The 24,008-nt window shown below is 31.1% G+C and overlaps 1 protein-coding gene across 1 annotated transcript; it reads right to left on the bottom strand.

The window, feature by feature from the left end:
* Window positions 1-1,400: 1,400 nt before the first annotated feature.
* Window positions 1,401-24,008, bottom strand: LOC111696641 (uncharacterized). Its single transcript, XM_023466316.1, has 19 exons — window positions 23,826-24,008; window positions 21,734-21,959; window positions 21,528-21,619; window positions 20,221-20,327; window positions 12,945-13,032; window positions 12,851-12,896; window positions 9,434-9,502; window positions 9,050-9,119; window positions 8,605-8,718; window positions 8,056-8,285; window positions 7,752-7,832; window positions 6,472-6,523; window positions 5,564-5,644; window positions 4,815-4,883; window positions 4,383-4,502; window positions 4,082-4,131; window positions 2,693-2,935; window positions 2,376-2,476; window positions 1,401-1,866 (listed from the first exon to the last, which is right to left on the bottom strand). Exons 1-18 carry the CDS (start codon window positions 23,930-23,932, stop codon window positions 2,384-2,386), a joined length of 1,938 nt encoding a protein of 645 aa, XP_023322084.1. The 5' UTR covers window positions 23,933-24,008; the 3' UTR covers window positions 1,401-1,866; window positions 2,376-2,383.

The raw sequence follows: 24,008 nt of genomic DNA on the forward strand, positions 1-24,008 counted from the left end.
GGATAACTGAATCCCTCCAGTGGAATTATAAACCCCCATGAAGGATATCTGAATCCTTCCAGTGAAATTTTAAAGTCCTAGGAAGGATAACGGAATCCCTCCAGTGAAAATATAAACCCCCAGGAAGGATATCTGAATCCCTCCAGTGGAATTATAAACCCTTAGGAAAGATATCTGAATCCCTCCAGTGGAATTATAAACCCCTAGGAAGGATAGCTGAATCCCTCCAGTGGAAATTTAACCCCCCAGGAAGGACATCTGAATCCCTCAAGTGGAATTATAAACCCCCAGGAAGGATATCTTTATCCCTCCAGTGGAATTATAAACCCCTAGGAAAGATATCTGAATCCCTCCAGTGGAATTATAAACCCCTATGAAGGATAACTGAATCCCTCCAGTGGAATTATAACCCCCCAGGAAGGACATCTGAATCCCTCCAGTGGAATGTAAATCACCCTGCGTAAAGATTTGAATTGTAAAAAGCATTTTTTCAAACCCCTCCAGTGAAAAAGAATTCCCTCCGGTGGCCTCCAGTGGAGTCAAAATCTTACTACGAACTTCCGTGACTCCTTTTGATCGCTAATAATCTTACTTCTATCTGTTGCTTCTATAAAGAGAAAATTGTTAAAGACGTCTCATACCGAATAACTTAGCGCCCATACAAATTCAGAAAATTGCAAAATATGACTTAGACCGTAAAAACATCAATTTAATTCCAAACAAATCATTCAGATATTACAACATATAGTCATCGATTATCTTTCGCCACATTTGTATATAGTTTATATTTTAAAATATTTTTGAATTAATTTGCTTTGAATTTGATCATTTCTCTTTCTCTTGCGCAACTATCTAAGAATGTCGCGCACCACTCACATTTTTCTAAATCCGTTAAAAACGTTTTCTGAAAAAAATAAAATATTATAAAATATAAACTATACAAATGTGGCGAAAGATAATCGATGACTATATGTTGTAATTTCTGAATGATTTGTTTGAAATTAAATTGATTTTTTTACGGTATAAGTCATATCATATGTTGCAATTTTCTGAATTTGTATGGGCGTCTTTAACAATTTTCTCCTGATATACGCAATAGATAGAAGTAAAATTAGTAGCGATCAAAAGCGCTTTTTTTCGCATTAAGCCTATACCCCCTTCCATTTTTCGCGAAAGCTCCCTTTAACGTCCAAGTTCAAGGCAGAAAACCTTAAAAATAGTCCCTCCTAAAATTTCTCTGACGTTTTTTTTTGAATAAATGCATGTGCCTACTGCCCACCATGTGCCTCATTATCCCATAGCATCAAAATATAACAATAAAACAAAAATTTCTAGATAATAACTTTATTTCATAACAGCATTATAGATATGATAACAGATTTTATAACAAAATAAAAACATCTTGTCCCAAACTTTAAACTCATAGATAAAAACTCTGATCAAAAAATCTTCGCAACTAGAATGGATTAATGTATATTTATTAAGTGAATGGATTTTTACAAATCCAGCCCATTGTGCGGATAAAAACTTTTCGTACAAAAGAACTTAAAAAATCTTGTTTTAAAGTCTCTAGTTATATGATTATTAACAAAATAAATATTATTTAACAATACAGGACAATACAGGGTGGGGCGGAACTACATCAATACATGTAAATCTAAATACAGGGTGGTGATTCAGAATAACTTATTAAATTTACTTTACTTTGAGCTTTAGTTAGTTAACAAATTGTCTGTAAATTGACAAACATAAGATTTAATGTACACAGTTAAAAAAAAAACTTTAATTATATTAACAAATAAAATGTAATCGGTATATAATTAATATTACTGGTTAACTACCATGGTCAATTTCAACTTCTGAAACCTAAAAGAGAAAACTCCATTAAAGGTGAAAACAATTGTGTAAGCAAAGCAAATCTATTTTTATTTATTCTAAATGAAAATATAAAATATCAGAAATAGCGCAAATATGATTTTTGCAGTTGCGCTTTCGAAAAATTGTACTTTTTTTAGGGATACATAAAAGTGACAGAAGCTGAAAAGGTAAAACAAAAAAAAATGTCAATTGTTATAGTAATCAAGCCTCTATGTTCTATTTAGTATTGATGATAAAAAATAGTCCATTAATTAACTTCTAAAAAAATAAGATAAAACGAATTTAAAAAAGAGCCTCTAAATAATGTACCCCGTTAAAAGAAAAAATAAGGGTCTTAAGTTTAAGTGGATAAAGCCGCTTATTCACACCTATTCACAGTTTAAACTCGATTTCAAAAATGAAGGATTTAAGTTCAACAGATAATTGAGAAATGAATCAAAGAATCCGAAGTGAGAGAGGAGTTGTTTTGAGCAGATTAAAAAATTAAAAGTTTTGACCTTAGGTATTAGTAAAACTGTCTGTAGAGATGTTCAGTAGATTGACCGGAATTGAGAAGTAGCCAAGGGTTGTACTCCTCAGAGTAGGTCACAAACGGAACCTAAAATAAATGTTTTTAAATTTTTCTTTTGAATTCTTTAAATTTTTTAAAATCATATTATTTAAGAACTTATTGCAAAGCTATATCACATTTTTAAAAATGCCCAAACAAGATGCAATTTAAAATGTGAGAAGTCAGTTACCATTTTTCAGAGTTGGAATTACGTTCGTTTAAATCTCAGAATATAATGCCCGCATTTTCAAATTAAAAGCTGACCTCAGGATCTTTTTTCTCCGGCTCATAAAATTCAATATTTTTCGGTATTCCATTTGGGAGTTTCACAAAGTTCTCTTCCTCCTCCAGCTCTTTATATGCTGCTGCTGATGATCCAGTTTCTTCTGGGGTTCTATCCGCAGCGTCCTCTGTATCTCTAGCCGCAGTGCCGAATATTGTCTGGTAGGGATCAACGTTAGAAATCAATCTCTCTCTGGGATCCTCATATTCATAATCAGGATACTCCTAAAAATAATTTTACAAAATAATTGTAATTAAAGTTTTTTTCTATATTTGGGCAAAAACTGTAAGACGACTGTAAAACGCAGTGAGAAATTTTAAAAATTGTCTTTTAATTCATATTTCTAATTTAGATCTTTAATATATGGCAAAACTACTATAGGACCCGTATAACGGTGGAATGGTAAGATGGTTGTGTAACTCAGTGAGAAAATAAAGATAAAAATGTTTGCAACTGTCAAGACGTAAAAACAATATGCCTCAACAAATTTGGGTTAAAACAATACTGTATGTACGTAGGAATTATTTACATACAAGCCTGAGAACCAGCTTAGTTTTTTCCATAAAAGTCAATTTATTATTTCTAGGAACGTTCCCATGATTCTACAGAGTTCCCAAATCAAAATTTGAGGCAACTTGGTCCAGGGGTTCACGAGTTATGATCGGACATCCAAACAGACAGACAAAAAGAGATTACTATTTTATGTACATATATATGTATATTGATAATGATCATAAATCCCATTTACAATTTCTATTTAATTACTAAACTTCAAAACAAAACCTTAAATTTTCTTATTCTCCAAGCTGTACATAATGAATTATTAGAATATGAATTTTAATGTGATATAATTGCATGGTAAGTTGGCACTGAATTTGCAATCTCATTCTTAAGATATTGCACATTTTATTAGATGTATTATCTTTAAATATATATAGGTGTATTTTTATAAATTCCTTTTTACATAATACAATAGCAAGCATCATAAATCAAAGGAAGCAATAGTAATAATAAAAATAATGAGAATAATATAAAATAATGATAGGAATATAAGTGCTTGACACGCCCATTACTAGTTAGGGTTTCCAACTCTAGTTCAAGAAATCACATTTCCGAAGTTTCGATGAGGCAAATATGAAAAATCAAGATTTCGATCATTTTGGTGAATTTCGAACATTTCCCCAAATTTTGGGAAAAGTTCCTAAAATTTGCTTTTCTACAGAAAAACAAAAAAAAAACTAATAAAAATAAAGTTTATATAATCAGAGTCCCTTAAAACTTAAAATTTTATTGCGTAATTATAATTTGCGAATTTCGAAATTGGCGATATTCTTCTGAAACCCTGGTGCTAACCCCAACCTTTTCCTTACCTTTACATAATCTTCTATCCTTGGATCCTTGTATCTATTCCCAGACCCTCCTGGAACAACAAGATTAAATATTTTAAACAATTTATATTTTTTTATTCTGTTTAAATGAAAAGTGTATTATGATATTAATAAAAATGTATCTTTAACTATTCCCTTGTGGTAGAGAGTTTCGACTGCTTCAAAATAAACTTGATAGAACTCAGAGAAAATATATTTCATATCCTCCTTAATTCTTGTGGTGTAGTGTTTAAGCAGGAACTGTTAAAAATGACTAAATAAAAAAGACTGATTAAATATTTACCGTATCCCTGGGGATATCCATAATCCATGTATTCTTGTCCATGTCCATAATCTGTATCATAGTAATTGTAATTCAGTTTATTTGTATCATCATCTGCATCTTCAAACTTCATTGTGTTCCCTGAAAAACCAGGAGAATACTGTTTTAAACTATAAAAAATAATAATAAAATAATCTTTATTTGCATACAAATAATATATCTGCCTATGTATCTATCTATTTAACGTGCCTGTTTTTGGTTAGGCTTTATGTTGAAAATGTTAGAGCACAGTTGATAAAAAAATATCATTTCTTTTTTAAAATCTTTATTTATTTTGTATTTAAAACAATAATAAAAAGATTTTTGTCATCTCTTCTGAAAGTATTAATATCAAATATTTTTAAAACGACAGGGTGTTTAAAATTATTAATTTTACAGGGTGTACCAATATACCTGTTATTGATCCAATTACTTTGCTCGCAGTCTCAACAATATCATTTCTCTTCATTGCAGACAAAGCTCCTGATCAATTATAAATAATTTTAACCCAGTATGTAATAATTAATATTAACAATAACAATGATATAATGATAATAGTAATATAAATAACTGGCTGAAGTTATTATATAAATAATAAAAAACGGTAGTGATTATCAAACATATGAATAATGTTTATGATAAAAGATTACTTTGGATTAAAATATCATCCGTAAAAATAACTTAATACATATTAAATATACTGTATTAAAAAGCCCTCAGCACTCCTTTAAGATTTTAAAAATACAATTGTGTTAGTTAAGTTTAATTTTGATTCACAAAAGTACACTTCCGTTTTACGACCATTCGAACATAAATTGAGAGATAACACACAAAGTTCTCTGAACTCGGCGATCAGACAAAGGTTTTAATAGTACAGTTATTAAAGCGACTTTGTTTGTTTGAAAAAGAGTCACTTTAATAGCGGTTTAACTTGCTTTTGGAACTATTAACATAATTGACCTAAAATTCAAATCTTTTCTGGGGTTATTTTTAACAAGTGCCCGGCGTTGCTCGTGAAAACAAAAAGAATTGAATTTTGAAGAAGAAAATAAATATATTTTTTTTAAGTTTAACTTTTTAGCCTATGTTACCCCAGGGTGGGTTCCCTCAAAATTTATATATTTATATTTATATATATGAGCTTTATAATATATGTAGATTACCTTGTGCTAGTGAGGTCGCTGAGGTTGCGAGGTCGGAGTCCATATTGGTGGCCAGGCTATATGCTACAGTTCCAAGAGCTCCTAATATTTGAATAATTTTATGTCAATTTTTAGAAATTATTGATTATTGGGTCGTTAATGGACGTCAGTTTTTTTAAATAAACGGAAAATTCAGTTAACAACCGAACTAAGCTAAAGATTCCGTCAACAACCGAACTAAGCCAAAGATTCCGTTAACGACCGAACCAAGCCAAAGATTACGTCAACGACCGAACCAAGCCAAAGATTCTGTTAACGACCGAACTAAGCCAAAGATCCGGTTAACGACCGAACTCAGCCAAAGATTCCGTTAACGACCAAACTCAGCCAAAGATTCCGTTAACGACCGAACCAAGCCAAAGATTCCGCTAACGACCGAACCAAGCCAAAGATTCCGTTAACGACCAAACTCAGCCAAAGATTCCGTTAACGACTGAACCAAGCCAAAGATTCCGTTAACGACCGAACTAAGCCAATGATTCCGTTAACGACCGAACCAAGTCAAAGATTCCGTTAACGACCAAACTAAGCCAAAGATTCCGTTAACGACTGAACCAAGCCAAAGATTCCGTTAACGACCGAACTAAGCCAATGATTCCGTTAACGACCGAACCAAGCCAAAGATTCCGTTAACAACCGAACTAAGCCAATGATTCTGTTAACGACCGAACTAAGCCAATGATTCCGTTAACAACCAAACTAAGCCAATGATTCCGTTAACGATCCAAATAAGCCAAAGAAAAACTTCAACACTTTTTCACACCTTTTAAATAAACTGAAATTACAATGAAGCATTCCCTATAATAAGTCTCTAACGATCCATTACTAATTAAAAATGACAAGCTGGCAGCTAAACAATAAAAATGCACCTGTAGTTAGTAGACCCAGGGCTGCGTAGGTAGGATTTATTCCAGACTTAACCTAGAAGAATAAAAATAGATTAGATTTTTCCGCATTTCGCAGTAATATTTTACATACATTTTCTATTTAAATGTTTAGTTAGTTTTTAAAAAAGCATTCAATTAATAATAGAAAAAAATATTTTTAAAAAATAACGGTTTTTTTAAGTATCAGAAGTCAAATTTTTTTCAAGTTGCCTTGATCTCCATTTTGTACAGAACTACGGGATAATTTGTATCCCTATATTTGATATCCCGTGGTAACTGGTGGCCAAACCTTGCAGAGCTTTAATTAAGGGAACACGTGTTTATCCTCAAATTGTAAAGTGCCCACATTGGAAATGGAAATCAAGGCGTGAACTGTACAGAACAGTACAGTAGACGAGGATCTACATTGTACAGAACAGTACAGTAGACGCGGATCTACAGTGTACAGAACAGTACAGTAGACGCGGATCTACAGTGTACAGAAAAGTACAGTAGACGCGGATCTACAGTGTACAGAACAGTACAGTAGACGAGGATCTACATTGTACAGAACAGTACAGTAGACGCGGATCTACATTGTACAGAACAGTACAGTAGACGAGGATCTAACTTGTTGGTCCCTTTCCCAGCAAGCTATAACTTTCATATTTTTTTATTTCATATTTTTATTCAACTACAAATCACGAGATAATAAAAATAAAAAAATCACAATTTACTATGTAGTTTGAACCCGCCTAACCAGAGTAGGTTGTTTTAATTGGTTGGCCCACTATAAACGAATGAGAATTGCAAATAAAAACAATGTAAATTGTACATTTTAAACACAAGAATGATGATAAATCAGGAAAAAGGTAGGGAGGAGGTGAGGGAGTATAAGGGAAAGGGAGGATACTTAGTGTAAGGGTTGGAACAGAGGGTAACATATGTTATTAAAATCATGTTTATGAACTACAGGGTGAAGAAGATAGTAAAGACTAAGTTTATCCACATGATACACAGTTTTTTTTTACAGATATAACTTTTTATTACAATTTGACTAAAAATAAAAGTTTTTCCCTTCCCCTTAATACTGATTTGTCGGCGTCTGTGTTAAATAAAAGAATGTATAAAAAAGCATAATAAATAAAGAAATAAAGATTGTTGAATTACAGATCAAATAACATTTGATTTAAATAAAAAATGAACTCATCCCGCTCTGGTTAGTCCAGGGTGAGTACATGTAGACTGCACATTATGCATGTACATTGTACAGTGTAGATTACCTGTGAATATGTGGTTGCTGTTGAACCACCTGGTGACCCTGATGATAAGTCCGCAGGGGGCGAAACAAAGAACTGAGCAACCTAAATTTATATTTAAAATCGGTTGTCATACTTTCTTTTGAATTATTACAAAGTCAATAGTTCGTTACATTTTAATTGAAATTTAAAATTGTCGTAATAAATTTAAAATTGTTGCAATAACACAAGTATGTTTTTGTTTGTTTTTAAGTGTAAATGAAAAGTAGAGTTGTTACAAGGTCTGGCAATGTCGTCCCAGTAAATCCTGTAGTGGAGTGGCAAATACCTGGTTAGCCGCGGCTGTGATCGTCTGTGGTAAAACCGACACGGCGCCAAGAATACCCGGACCTTCAGCGACTGCGGTGTCCACTGCCGCCTGGCCGATTTTGTTGTCGGCGGCCGGCTGGCCGTTGATTCCGTTTCCTGATAATGAGTTGATGAACTGATTAAAGTTCTGGTTTGCGTTGTAAAGTGCCAGGGTAATCGTATGCTCTAGAGTCCCAGGTGTTGGTAATCCTGCAACAGTATATATATACATATATACTAAGTATTAATTTTTTTTTCTTTGTTCATATGTCCGATCATAACTCAGGAAACCCTTTACCGATTGGCCTACATTTTTGATTGGAAAACTTGGTAAAGTTATGGGAATGTTTTTAGCCTGGTTTAAACATTCTAAATTGAGTGGGTTGACTTTTAATTATTAAGTTAAGAATGGAGTACAAGAGTCCCTTGGAGACAACAGGTCGCATAGAATCGCCAACCTTTATTAAATGATGGGTTGTCCTTTATATAGTAATAGTAATCAGAAAACCTCATATCAATAATGTGTTACCTGGAATAGCCTGCTCCGTCTCTGAGTTGGTTGAAAAAGATCCTTGAGTTGAACCTGAGCTTGAGCTTGAGCTTGCAGATGAACCCAACACAGAGTTCAAGAGATCACCAGCTCCTTTATTATAGAATTAATAACATAACACTTTTTCTATTTTTCATTTTTTTTTTATTGAATTTTTATGATTATTTACCGTTCAAACAACTATTTAATCTCCTCTCATTGATGCATTACAGCTTTTTTGCCTTACAGATAATTAAAGACATATTTCGGCTACTTCATAAATCTTGCTATTTAGATCTGTGTAAGGCAAAAAAAACTGTAATGTCTTGTTAAAATGGGAGATAATACAGTAATTAGAAGTTTAAAATCGCTTTTCTGTATTTATCTACTCTAGTGAATGCAAGCAATACTTTAGGATAAAATAGTCTTTTAATATATTTTCTACCTGAAAATATTCCTTGCACTGCTCTGACCGGAGCAGCGGCAACAGCTGCTGCTGCGGCAGCTGGACTATCCTAAAATTATGGAAGAATGAATGAAGAAATGAAGAAATTATTGAAGAAATAATAAGTAAACGGAAGAATGAATAAATTAAATGAAAAGAGATGAGAGGATGAAAGAAAGAATTAAAGGATGAAAGGAAGAATGAAAGGATGAATGAATGAATGAATAAATTAATGGTTTAATTACTAATCTGTAAACCAGGAACTATAGCTTTAAGTGAATGAATGAAAGAATGAATGAATAAATGGTTTAATTACTAACCTGTGAACCAGGAACTACGAGCTGAGGAAGGATAAAAGGATGAATAAATAGTCTAATTACTAACCTGTGAACCAGGAACTACGAGCTGAGGAAGGCTGTTATGAGCTAATGTCTGAGCTAGGAGTAACTGAGCCTAGATAAATAGGTAACGTCCATGATTTTGAATTGCAGTATTCGTAAAACTAGTTTAAAGAAACTTACAAACACTGTCTTTACTCTCGCTATATTTTCTCTACCTTGTATCTTCGTCGCTATAGCCATAAAATCAATGGGGATACGTTGACAAATGTTTTCTTTAAGAAAATTGAATAGAACTCATAACATTGCTGAACAGTGAACAATCTCTTGGAAGTTATTATGTAATTATCACTTCATGTTTTCTAGTTCAGAATACATAATGATTAGACCAGTCGAATACATGGTAATTAAGTCACATAAACATCCTGTTCTAAATTTCAGTTAAACCAGGTAAACGTTCCGTCCTAAATTTCAGTTAAACCAGGTAAACGTCCTCTTATAAATTCCAATAGAACCAGATAAACGTCCTGTTATANTTATTATTATTATTATTATTATTATTATTATTATTATTATTATTATTATTATTATTATTATTATTATTATTATTATTATTATTATTATTATTATTATTATTATTATTATTATTATTATTATTATTATTATTATTATTATTATTATTATTATTATTATTATTATTATTATCATTATTATTATTATTGTTATTTTTATTATTATTATCATTATCATTATCATAAACGTTATTGAAAGTTAAAAAGTGGCCAGTTACCAAAGAATAATATTAGTTAATATATTCATCAAATTATGCCGGTATTACAAGTTTCCCAAAAGGTGTATTTTTTGCCAAACTATAACTTGCAAACTTCAGTCAATTTGTTGTAAATTTGAAACTTCTCACTAAACTAACCGCACTAGATAAATCAAGCTATTCTGCAACGAAGATTTAAAACCTGGAAATATGTGTCCTCATTACAAAGTTCGAACGGAAATTTATAAACTGCTTAATTTTGTAATATTTTTCAGCTATTCGATTTTTTCTCTTCTGTTTTGAAGGTTTAACATAATTAGTTTGAATAATTTATTTTACATACAAATAAGAATTGTTTTTGCAAAATTTAAATGTATGTTTAAATATTACCTGCAGAAATGAGTATAGTATAAAGAAGTCAAAGTAAATTTAAAAAGGGTTAAATAGACCAATTTAACACTGCAAACTCTAACTTGCTAATCTCTTTTTTTTTGCATCTGATGGTGTAAACTTCTAATATTTTAAACTTTAAATTTAGTTTGATCTGGTTGTTTCATAAATTCAAACAGCAAATAACAAAAGCTTTGTTTTTGGCAGAGGGGAGGGTGAGGGGGGGCAGGTTATGTCCTAATTTTCTAATCTTTTTATTACTAAACATATTGTTATTTGTTACATGTTATGTAAAATATTTCATTTCTCTTCGAAACTTGGCATCCTTGCCAAACCTTTTTTGACGTTTGACTAAATACATTTCTGACGCAATTTTAATAATTATGTGCGTCACATTCTGACAAATAAAGATTTCTTTTTAATGTTTTAATTCTATAATTAGAAGAGCAGGAAGTGTGACGGAGCTTGTATTTAACTATAATATAACCCTCTAGGGTGTTATGTGTAATTATCTAATTTCAACCTTGAATACTGCTTGCTTTTAAACCAAAGTGTATTCGAAGAATACGTGATTATTGAAACAAGCACGTGCATTAAAAACAATACAATATATCATTTATATAATGCATGTAAATTCACGTTAATTCAGATGTCCTTGTTAAAAAAGTCAGCTTCAGTTTAAGCATTCACTTTCTAACTTATTTTAGTCCATTAACTGATTTTTTTGTATGATGTCCTTAGTGTTTTCTTTTTGTAGTCCGTAGTGCATATTTAGGTATATTTAGGTTTATTGCAGTTGTGGTTCAATTATATAAATTATATAAATTATACAAATTATATAAATTATATAAATTATATAAATCTCGTGGCTTTTTATTTAGAATGTTTTTTATTAAGTTTTTTAGGACATACTTTTCACTTTACATCGCATTTGTAGATTTTTTCACAAAAAATATTGGAATTTTTTTAATTTTGAAAATAGCATATTGACTGTATCCACATTTCTTTACATCTTATCTAACCAAATAGTAAGTTTTGTGATTTAATCAGATTTTATAATGTAAAATCTAATTTGAAATTAAAAAATGTTTTTTAATGTAAAATCTACACAATATCTTAAATTTGAAATAAAAAAATGTTTTTTATGTAAAATCTATACAATATCCTAAATATGAAATTTAAAAAAAAATTAATGTAAAATCTATACAATATTCTAAATTTGAAATTTACAAAATGTTTTATAATGTAAAATCTATACAACATCCTAAATTTGAAATTCAAGAAATGTTTTATAATTTAAAACCCAACCAGGATCTTGAATGTAAAACTAAAAGGAAGACAAGATGCTGAAAATAAAAGATAATGAGAGGTAAACTCATTGTGAGAATCTTAATAAAGCATAAAACAATATTAAATATAAATTATTTTACAATTCTAGGATTGATCTCTAATGTAATATCTTACCAACGGAATAGAGTCTTTGCCACAAACTCCGATTTTTAATACCAATGTCTTTTTTATCTGAGTTTAAACTATATATTTTAAGTTTGAAAGGTATACACTTTCAGGTCGCAAAGATATAGGATCGTGTCAGAAAATATGAGTTTGTGGAAAAAACTTTTCCTCTTTAAAATTGTATTCTCAAAGTTAAGTAGAAGAATATAACTATCAAAATACCATGTTCATTATTTTAATTATATTCAAATTTACTTCTTATCTTATTACATGAAAAATAAAAATTAAATTGCAAATATTCATTTTTCACGAAACTTTCTTTTTGCAAATAGTTCATAGTTAAAGTCCTTATTTTCTTTATACACCATGTTTTGACAATTTTAAAACTATTAATCCTGTTACACAATACACAATGTTTTGGCAATCTTTTTTGCGAATTAGCGTGTTCAACATTCTTTTTTTCACCCCCCCCCCTTCCCTCTCTTTACAATTACCTCCCCTAAATTGATTGCTTCACTTTTTCAGTTTAATTAAATGTTCTCTTAGTTTTGTTCCCTTTATATTTCCTAATTTTGGTTTTCTTCAAACCAAAATTGTTTTACCGTCTTCAAACTGTTTAAGCGAAGGATCTCTGCAGAAACTAGGGAATGGCGATTTTTGCAAACCACAAAATAATACTTTTGAAATAGACAGTTGTAGACCGAGTTCGAATTAAAATTTTTTTAGTTGATATTTTAATATTAAAAATAAATCCCACATTTTTCTACACGTACACGTTCCAGAGCTATTTAGAAAAATTTTATTTTTAAATTCCAAATTCTTGAAATTGTGATTTTTTGATGAAATTACCTGAACACAATAATGTTTCCAGTTGAATGTTCTTTTGTTTAAATCTCTGCATCAAATCTTGCTGTTTTATGTTTAATAGTTTTCTCTTTAAAACGGGATTTTTACCTTTTTCTTTTGTAGAATTTCTGCTGGAGTAAGATTTGTTTCAAGTTGGGTATCTGCCGCTATTCCAAGCTTTTCCACTAAAAAACACATTAATTCTCAATATTAGCCGTAATCTAGGAATACCATTATTATTAGCCGCTATAACCTATTAACATTATCAATATTAGCCGCTAATCTAGGATTATCATTAATATTAGCCGCTATAAACTATTAACATTATCAATATTAGCCGCTAATCTAGGATTATCATTAACATTAGCCGCTAAAACCTATTAGCATTATCAATATTAGCAGCTATAACCTATTAACATTATCAATATTAGCCGCTAACCTATATAATATTGATCAAAGTTTAGATGAGTTTCTTTTAACTGACAACTATTGCATTACAGGCAAAGCGTAACATCTTGCTAATGTTTAAGTTTTTAATTTTGAAAATCTGGGACAGATTGAGGAAGGAAGTAAATCTTCTGATACAAAATTATAAAAGATGTTTTAACCACGTCAAAAACAACTTTGCTATTTGCCTCAAAATCATCTTTAATTGCGAACTTGATCGAAGTTTACCCCTTGCCTAAACTTTAGTAAAACTAACGTTATCCTCGAAAAAGGGAAATTTTCCCGCATTCCACGAGGAACTGATCTATTAATCACGTAGAACTAACAACATATAAGTGCATGCTGTTTGTATCTGAATATTTTTAGTCATATTTTGATCTCTCATTAAAAATTAGTCAAAATTAGCGTAACAAAATAATAGCCCAAACAAGAATCAAATAGAAAATGCAAATAATCTACATATAAAGGGTGAAAATGGGTTTTCAGACGCATTGGACTTTTAACCAGGACCATTGACCGGATTCTCCCTGTATATCCGGATTCTCCCTGTATATCCGGTTATACGTCAATTGTTTCTGAAACCTCCTTTTCTCTCCGGAAAAAATGTTTCCCTGAATTAAGTAAAATTGTTGAAATGTAAACATTTCGCTCCTTAATCATGAGAACTTAGAGAGGGAGGCCAGAAAGAGAGAGTTGTATGATGATTGGTTTGAATTTCAATTTATATTTCTTTATAAAAACAAAAATGCATTTGTATCTGCAATTTTCAGCTCAGATTGGGATTTTCAACTTATTTTTTATTTTCTGTTGAGACTTTTTTAACACATTGTCCTTCTTTCATCCTATAGTGATTTTACATCCTTCATTAATGTTACTCTATTAAGATAATTCAATGCCTCCAAACTGTGTACGAGAAAAAGGCCTTAAAGAACAGGTATAGGGTTGAAATGCATGTACATAGCCCAATTTTTGTGACACATGAATCAATTTTTAAAGGGCTTTTCAAAAATTTAGTTTTTGGAATTGTAGCTTTAGTCATAAAAAAGTTATGGGCTATTTTAGATTTTTTTTGCACACAGACCGAACTTTTTACCGCCCTGTACCCTAGCATATGCATTAAAAATTTTTACAAAAAATCCTTTAAATTTCTTTTTATTAAAAGTCAAAAACTTCATGGTGATAGTGTCAAAAATAATAGTGCTAGGGCAAAAAACTAAAGAGGGGTTCCAAACACCCCCCCCCCATTCTGATTAGGATCAAGGTACGACTTTGCGGTTTAATAACGTCGAAAATTAGATTGTGCAACCAAAAGAGATGCATTTGTGTTTTTTAAAAAGGATTAGGTACTTTCCCAAAGGCCCTTTCCAAAGAGCAACCTCCCAATTGACAATTTCCCAAGTGGTAACTTCATAGATCTGCAATTTCCGAAGCGGCAACTTCCCAAATGTACAATTAAGGTTTGGTTACCCTTCTGATCCAGCTTTTTGAAAAGGGGGGGGGGTCAAACTCCTAATAAAACTGGGATGATGTTGTGGAGTACCAAGCGAAAATTGTGAGTGAGAAGGGGGTTAAAAAATATTGAAAATAGGGCAAGCATATCGTCAAAAATGTTTTTTCTCTATCTAAATTTTTGTAGTTCTCAAAAAATGGTTTTTTTTGCATTAATTCGTTAAATTTTCGATTTTTTTATATTCTGTTAACCTGCAGTTTCAAAAATTTTGAGTTTAAAATTTTAATTTTGATATTTATAAAAATTGAAATTTAAAACAAGCCAATTCAGCATGTACAGTGTACACTCCAGTTCATTTTATATGCCGGGCCAAATTTCAACTAGCCAGAACAAGCTGTACAAGTACAAATACAGACTATATAAGGCAAAACAGGATAGAACGTCAAATGAATGATCCCCTTCTAGTGAAATGTCTGTGAATTAGAACTCCAAGTAGAATACTATTTTTCATCTGAAAAATGTCACAAAATTTCACACCCCGGCCCTACTATCGTTTTTGTTAACACTTAAAATCAAAAGATACTGTTGACCCCCCTTTTTTCAAAAGGGGGTCTGCTCCCCCTTGCTCCCCCTGTATCCGCGCCTGGTTCCTAAAACTAATAACAGAGCATTGGTCTAGTAAACTGAGTTTGGATTTATGGTTAAACTACGTAGATTCTAATATATGAGTCATTATCTTGTTAGGTCCATTAATGATAATTTCATCTAATTAATAATACAACCCGGATATATGACCATTCCTAAACATGTGGTTTTCAATAAAATAAACTCAACAGTTGTCTAAATACTAATCTGTCCAATATAAAGACCATCTGTTAAACCAAGCCCATGAGAANAGTTTAATGTTAAACTCTTCATGGGACTTTACTTAATCAGCTTCGTGACAAAGGCTGAGGTGTAGATTAAGCGGGTCAATAACAATTATTATTATAATACGGAGCATTCTGTATTGAGATTATTATTTATTATCTATTATTATCTATTATGTATAAGTTGGAGAACCCGACGTTGCCAAAGTTTAAATATACTTAAAGAATTTAAATACAAGTTTTAAAATTTAAAAAGTTAAGGGTACCGTTGTAAATGAGGAAATGCCATTATTTAAATGGAAGGTTATATAAAATTACTTCTAAGTAAGTTTGCTAAATATTTTTTGTTCATTTCAGTAACATTAACTAATTCACAATTTTATTATAGTTCATCCTATATATCCACTCTTCTTTTTTCGAGAACATTCATCTTAATATTGACAAAATAACCCCTTATATTGCATGACGATTTTTGCAAAAGTTGAATCACCCTGTATAGAAAACGCGTGTCATTACATGTTCCAGTTTGTGTGTACTAGGGGTTATAATTTAGAACTCTTTATCTCCCGTAATATCCTTTAATTGCCCCGTAAATAGCAAAAACTACTTCATGATAATTATAGTAATAGAAAAGTGACAATCTAACAGAGTTATACAGTTCCTTGGGAAATCATACAGAGAGTTTAAGTAATATTTTATTCTAGTATAACTTATAAACTTCAAGAGAGAGTTCCATTGTGAATTTTTACAGAGTTACAGAAAACTATTCTGATACAAACATGACTTTTAACAAGACTTTAATAAAGTTAGTGTTAGACTTAATCATTGGTAAGTTAAATATACAGTTTAGGTTTACAGAGTTACATATACAGTTTAGGTTTACAGAGTTACATATACAGTTTAGGTTTACATAGTTAAATATACAGTTTAGGTTTACAGAGTCACATATATAGTTTAGATTTACGGAGTTACATAGATTATGCTTACAGAGTTAAATATATAGTTTAGGTTTACAGAGTCAAATATACAGCTTAGGTTTACAGAGTTACATATACAGTTTAGGTTTACGGAGTTACATATATAGATTATGCTTACATTGTTACAGATATTGATAATTTATGCAGCGTTAAATATGCAGTTCATATTTACAGAGTTACATATATAGATTATGCTTACAATGTTACAGATATTGATAAGCCATGCAGAGTTACAGATACAGATTAAGTTTGATGACTTACAGATAAAATTAATAGATACAGAAACGGTTTGCAAAATCACAGATACAGATAAGGTAAGATACAGCTTTATGGTTTATAGAGTTACAGATAAAGATGAAGGTTGCATAGTTACAGTACACATAGAATTCTTAGAGTTACAGATACAGATAAGGATTCTCAGAGTTATCGGTTGCACACAAAGTTCAGAATACAGATACAAATATTTCAACATTGTAATTTATTACAGAGCCAAAAATGGGAATTTTGGTTGATCGTATTGGAATGCACATTGACTTATTATTGTTTACGATAAATCAACAGATGTGATTTATTGTATGAACAGTTTGAATTATGCAATACGTAATTAATTACACCAGATTCAAGGTTCGGTATCAGGGTTTCAAGAATATTTTTCAAGTTGTCACACATGACTGATTAATGAAGAAGTATTCAAGGAATGACCGACTATGTTATATTGTGTACTATTACATGTGTAATCATGTAATGTGTTATCATGTAATGTGTTTTCTATAAAAACTGGCAATAAAACTTGTATCTTTTTTATATATTTAATATATATCTAGATTTTTCCAAGGTGTTTAGTATAGGGGGGAAATGTACATGTATGTTGTTTGTATTTAAAAATTTAAATCTAATTTAATTTTAATTTTAATTAATTTTAAAGGGAGTGTTCGCGAAAAATGAAAGGGGGTATAGGCTTACGACGAAAAATAATCGCTTTTGATCACTAATAATCTTACTTTATATCTGTTGCGTCTATAAGGAGAAAATTGTTAAAAGCGGCTTATATTGAAGAACGTAGCGTCCATACAAATTCAAAAAGTTGCAATATACAACTCGTATTGTAAAATAATCAATTTAATTACAAACAAATCATTCAGATATTACAACCTAAAGTCATAGATTATTTTTCGACGCATTCTCACATAGTTAATATTTTATAATTTTTGTTATTTGTTTTATATACAATGCAATTAAAAAAAAATTTTCCGCTAGATGTCTCTGCCACATGTAATCATTCAAAGCATCGAGATCAGAGACATATGGCGTCCAACTATTTCGGCGTGTTAAGTGCATTGTATAAAAAACGAATATTAAATATTAAGTATATACGAATGTTTTCCAATTTTTTACCGATTTGTTATCATTTAGATTTCTGGTATTCTTGATCAGGCAGGATGCCAACCTGTTCAGCAAGTAATTTAATGTTACGCACAGGCCCAACCCTCTTTATGGTAATTGTTATCAACTATGGCACCCTTACCCTGACAAGTACACGCTTAGTAAGTCTTGTCAGAGAGACATGGTTCTGAAAATGTTGTAATTTGGCGGATTACTGTCTCTGGGCGGTAATGTAAACACAAGACGGATGTTACAGCCTGACAAGGGATCCATCTTTCACATAAAAAATCAATGAAATATTCTGTTCATAGGAAACTATTATGTGAGTTATCAAAATTATCAAATTTAATGCTTTTAACAACCTCGGATACTAAACAAACACTGATGCATCTATTCTTGCTTAAAAATTCCGCCCAAAGAGAACTGGTTTAATATGTACGCAGAGTATACACGACCGCAATTAACTTTCCTTGCATTACACCCTTGGTATGCAAAATGTTACCTAGGCGAAATGTTACTGTACAAAAATGTACGAAATGTTACTTATCCACACAATATAAATGCAATTGCAATGGCGTCAGTTGCGCGGATTGCCTTAAAACTGCCTCAGTCCTATTTTTACCCACAAAATAAGTTTGGTAATTTTCTATACGACTGATGAGGATACAAAAAACATATCAAAATTGATATCTAACCCTGAGTTTTTCTATGTGCTAAAGTAAAACCCTTTATTGCTAAAAAGGACAATTTACGTTAAATAATGAAACACTACTACTTTTTACATATCATACAATTAACGAACCAATCTAATTATTAGAGTTTTCACACTTATTTTATATCAGACTTACAGCGTATTTAGTTACCATATTTTCTGCAAACACAATTTTGCAAATTAAAGCGGGGAGATTGGAGAAGTGGGGGGGGGGGCAGTCTCTGTGCTCTTCAATAAGTTGAAATATGCCTGAGATATTGTGTTTTTGCTGAAGATTATGTTTTTGATATTATTAAATAATGGATTGCATACATTATATATTAAAGCTTGACAAGTCAATGTCAAGTGATTATAAACCATCTGGTTGTCCTCAATCTTCATGCTTCTTATACATTTTAAACCTATTAGGAATGTAATGGTCAGACATAAGAGAAGAGAAAATTGTTTGATGTAAAGTTTGGATTATATAAAGTATACCCATTATTCATACAGGTAGGCAGGCTGGCATGCAGGACAATAGTATGGCAGTTAAACAAGAAATAAAAGTGCTAGATAACTGACATGAAGTATTACTGTCGACTCTTGACTTGGCAGAAAGTAATAATGAAAGTAATTAAAATACTTAGTGGCCGGCAGGAAGGAAAAGAAATAACAAGACTCACTGACATGAAATAATAAAAAGTAAAGATTAGGCATTAAATAAGCTGAGTGCAGTCAAGTTTTGGCAAGCCAGGGGAGTTTAAAAATAATCATAATAAAAAGAATATGGATTGTAATGTTTTCTGTAAAATTTGTGTCTTTCTTAAGTAAACAACAGAAATTACAACTTACAAGTCTAAAGCAGGAATTGACTCGCTGCAACAATTTCTGATTTTCTAATCCCATACATCCCTTTGCAACCAAGTGTCGTAAGCCTTATGATATTTCAAACTATGATTGTCAAGATCAAATAGTCAAGTTTGAAATATCAAAGGTTTACACCATCAGGTTGCAAAGACATTGGAATATAGAAATTTAATTTTGAGTGCTTAAATATCGGACCCGGTCTTATCACGAGAATATAGAATGTTATGATCAATGTAATATAGGGAGGCTGCAAATTGCAGATTAGGGTTGTAAGTATATCTTTATCAGCTTGCACAGATACTTTCCAATTAAGAAAACTTAGAAAGAGTCAATTTTAATGGTGGATTAATGTATTGGATTCCAGTCTTAGAAGCAGAGTTGTAATAAAAATGAGAATTACTATGACGATTTTAACCTATTATCATATACTATTTAATATCGTTACTATTTTACTACTAGAAGATAGATAGACACCTGCTACAGGTTGGTTAGATGATGTTAGAAGATAGATAGATACCTGCTGCAGGTTGGTTAGATGATGTTAGAAGATAGATAGATACCTGCTGCAGGTTGGTTAGATGATGTTAGAAGATAGATAGATACCTGCTGCAGGTTGATTAGATGATGTTAGAAGATAGATAGATACCTGCTGTAGGTTGGTTAGATGAGGTTAGAAGATAGATAGATACCTGCTGCAGGTTGGTTAGATGATGTTAGAAGATAGTTAGAAACAAATCTAAGAATGCTTCCAGAAAATGTGAACAAGGAACTAACAGCCTCATCATAACCATCATTCCTGCAATTATTGATATGTATTAAAAAATTGGTTAGTCGAACCCCAATTTTATATTAAAAAATAAAAATTCCATTGTTTCTCTTATTTTTCTTTATTCGTGAATTTTCAAAATGCATTTAACTATTTTTCAGAGTCATTTTTGCCCCATTTGAGGCCCCGCAACAAATATAACATTTTTGTTTGACACGCTAACAAACAGAACATCTTAATCGTTTCTCGTTTTTTTAAGCTTTCTTTTACACAATAATGAGCTGTAGAATATATCCATATTGATTTAACTATTAAAATATAACAATGCAAAGTACAATCAACCAAAAACATAATCATTAAAATATGGCTATTTTTGACCAAACCGTGATCGACCAAGTTTGTCCAAACGTATGACCATTTAATCATTTTTTATCCAATCAAATTTTCTATTTTCTAAACATTACAAATCTAATTTCACACTTCTTCTTATTTATTATCACTCTGTATGAGCGTGCAACTAGATCTAGGAACAGTTTGTAATTACAACTCTAAGATCATCACTTTTATATCTTAAATATATTTGTTCCTATCGTGCTCAGTCTGCTGCAGACTTAAAACTTTAGCCTCTGTTCAACAAATAATCAAATCATAAATATTATTATGAAATATAAACATGGAGTGTTTATAATGTATAATGAATGATACTGCTATTGTATTGTATCTAAACCATGATCTGGCTGTAATTAAGTTGGTTTAGTTTAAATCTATAAAATGATTTTTACTTTTCGTTAGAATAATGTCTGAAGAAATGTGTAATCAGAAAACCAGTAAAACTAATAAAAACCTCAAGCTGATGGTAAAATACCGAAATATCAAGAAAATGACGGATGCATTTTTTTTAGTTCACTTTTTTATATTTTCTTTGGAAACACTTTCTTTTGCATTTGATTCGATAAATTTTCAGATTTAGATTTGTTCATTGATATATCTACATATGTACTTTGATTGTGCCCTTGGACAATCGGTTTTAAAACATTGAATATATTACACTCTTCAAACAATTGCATTTTGTTCGAATTATCGAAATTCCGTATTTTTAAATTTTTTGATTTTAAGCAGTATTTTAGGGATATATCACACATTTTGTACACCCCAACAGGGATTAAAGAAAAGAAAATAAAGATACAATTTTACGCAAAAAAAATAATATTTTCTTCTCCCTTTCTTTACCTGTCTATCGTACTATCTCCTCCTAAGACAGTAAGCAGCGCTGAAACAAATTTGAGTCCGTTTGCAAATATTGTCATTCCCCAGTTTATATCCTGATTTTATTAGGGAACCATTTTTGTACACAACTAAGTAATACTTGCATCAAACACAAACTTTCTAATTTACAATTATTATCAAAACAAAACAAAATAAATTTTATCCCCTCCCTCAAGTCCTTGTTGTCTAAATTTTGTCTCATTATCTTCGTCTTCTTTCATCGATCTGCCCTCTTCTCTGTTTCCTGGGACCTTTCCTTTCCGCCATTTTTTCTTTCTCAGTTTGATTTCATATTTTGATAATGAAGACGACATGTCTTCTATTTTGGACGCCATATTGTCAATATTTTCGACAATATGGCCGAGTTGTCCCAGGTCACGTTTCTCTCGCTCATGTCTAGTTATAAAAAAATATTGAAATTTCTTTTGAGTTTCATAGAATCTGGAAATTGAGAGTCATTGTTTTCAAATTAAATTACATACTGTACTTTTGTTGTCATTGTTTTGCATGGTGAATGTTAATTTGGTTAATAATTCATCTTTAAGTTATGACTTTAGGCAGTTCTAATTAATATCCTTTTGACCATGGCGCATAACCAAAAATTAGCCTCTGCGTTAACACGTTTACTTTTTGCTTTTCCGAGTTAAAAACAGAGAATATTATACTTAGGGGCAAACCACATGAATTCGATTAGGACTCAACAATTAGGAAGTTATCATTGTTCTCAAAAGCTAATTTACTTGGTTTAAAAAACCTAAAGAATAATCATGAAAATATAGCGTTGCTTTATATATTTTTTTTGTTGGATTACAATCCTATAATTTGATTGCTATGTCCACATTTGTTTTATTTGTATGAAAAAATAAAGTAATTGTTCTTTTTTGTAGAAAGGCCCTTTTCATCAGATCCTAAAACAACATATAATTTAATTTTAACTATAGTATTCAAAGAAAATGTCCTGAGATCAATTGTAGAATTGGTTTAACATTTTTGTGTTAATATTTAGATCTCTATTAAATATCGTTTTGTAATTTCGGGTTATTAGAATCCATCCATCTTGCTATATCTATATTATGTCTACTCTTGGTTTTCATGCTTTAAACACATAACTAACGACTGTAATCAACACGGAAATATACCTTTTCATCTTTTGGTTAATCTTGAAAACCATATTAACCACAGCAATTAATTGTACTTCATATTTCAAGAGTTTAAGAGTATATATGAGGAGAATGTTTAAGAGTATAGATGAGGAGAATGTTTAAGAGTATAGATGAGGAGAATGTTTAAGAGTATAGATGAGGAGAATGTTTCAGAGTATGGATGAGGAGAACGTTTCAGAGTATGGATGAGGAGAATGTTTCAGAATATGGATGAGGAGAATGCTTCAGAGTATAGATGAGGTGAATGTTAAAGAGTATAGATGAGGAGAATGATTAAGAGTATGGATGAGGAGAACGTTTCAGAGTATGGATGAGGGAATGTTTTTAAGTATGGATGAGGATAATGTTTACGAGTATAGATAAGGGGAATATTTAAGAGTATGGGTGAGGAGAATGTTTACGAGTATAGATGAGGAGAATGTTTAAGAGTATAGATAAGGAGAATGTTTAAGAGTATGGATGAGGAGAATGTTTCAGAGTATGGATGAGGAGAATGTTTTCGAGTATAGATGAGGAGAATGTTTAAGAGTATAGATGAGGAGAATGTTTAAGAGTATGGCTGAGGTGAATGCTCCAGAGTATGGATGAGGAGAATGTTTAAGAGTATGGATGAGGAATGAGGAGAATGTTTAAGAGTATAGATGAGGAGAATGTTTAAGAGTATGGATGAGGTGAATGTTAAAGAGTATGGATGAGGTGAATGCTCCAGACTATAGATGAGGAGAATGAAATGAAAAATGAGAAATAGGTTTACAGGAAAAATGAGAAGTAGGTTTGCAGGAAAAATGAGAAGTAGGTTTACAGGAAAAACGAGAAGTAGGTTTACAGGAAAAATGAGAAATAGGTTTACAGGAAAATGAGAAGTAGGTTTACAGGAAAAATGAATATGTTTTTGATTATAACTTTTCTTATTGAAGCGCTATTGAAAAGAACAAAGATGTTTTGAATTTCTAATATGTAAGGGGACACATGAGCGAAAAAAGAACAGGATACAAAGTCGGGTCGGAGTTGTAGCATGAATTTGATTAGATTGCAGTAATGAGTAAAGGACTTAAATATAAAAGTTAGGAGATGAAATTTGTTTTCAATATTTTTATTCCTGTTCAAGGTTTGGTGTGCTGTTTCTCCATTTGTAGAACCTATTTTCTGAGGAGTTAAATCTATACTCAGGGTATTAGAGTTTGTTAATAAATTTAGACCAGCCATATTCACTTAATTCACTTTTTCACAGTTTATAGATCACTTCTCGTCTCAGGGACTCATCTCAGGCTCAATCCCACCT

Source organism: Eurytemora carolleeae, unplaced genomic scaffold (genome assembly GCF_000591075.1).
Source record: "Eurytemora carolleeae unplaced genomic scaffold, Eaff_2.0 scaffold99, whole genome shotgun sequence".
Lineage (NCBI taxonomy): Eukaryota > Metazoa > Arthropoda > Copepoda > Calanoida > Temoridae > Eurytemora > Eurytemora carolleeae.

Excerpts from the sequence above, each read along its gene's own strand:
- LOC111696641 (XM_023466316.1), bottom strand. The coding sequence starts at position 23,932 with ATGGCTGGTCTAAATTTATTAACAAACTCTAATACCCTGAGTATAGAT. Across the intron at positions 9,120-9,433 it reads TCGTAGTTCCTGGTTCACAG|GATAGTCCAGCTGCCGCAGC; the intron begins GTTAGTAATTAG and ends CCATAATTTTAG. Across the intron at positions 6,524-7,751 it reads CAGCAACCACATATTCACAG|GTTAAGTCTGGAATAAATCC; the intron begins GTAATCTACACT and ends TTATTCTTCTAG.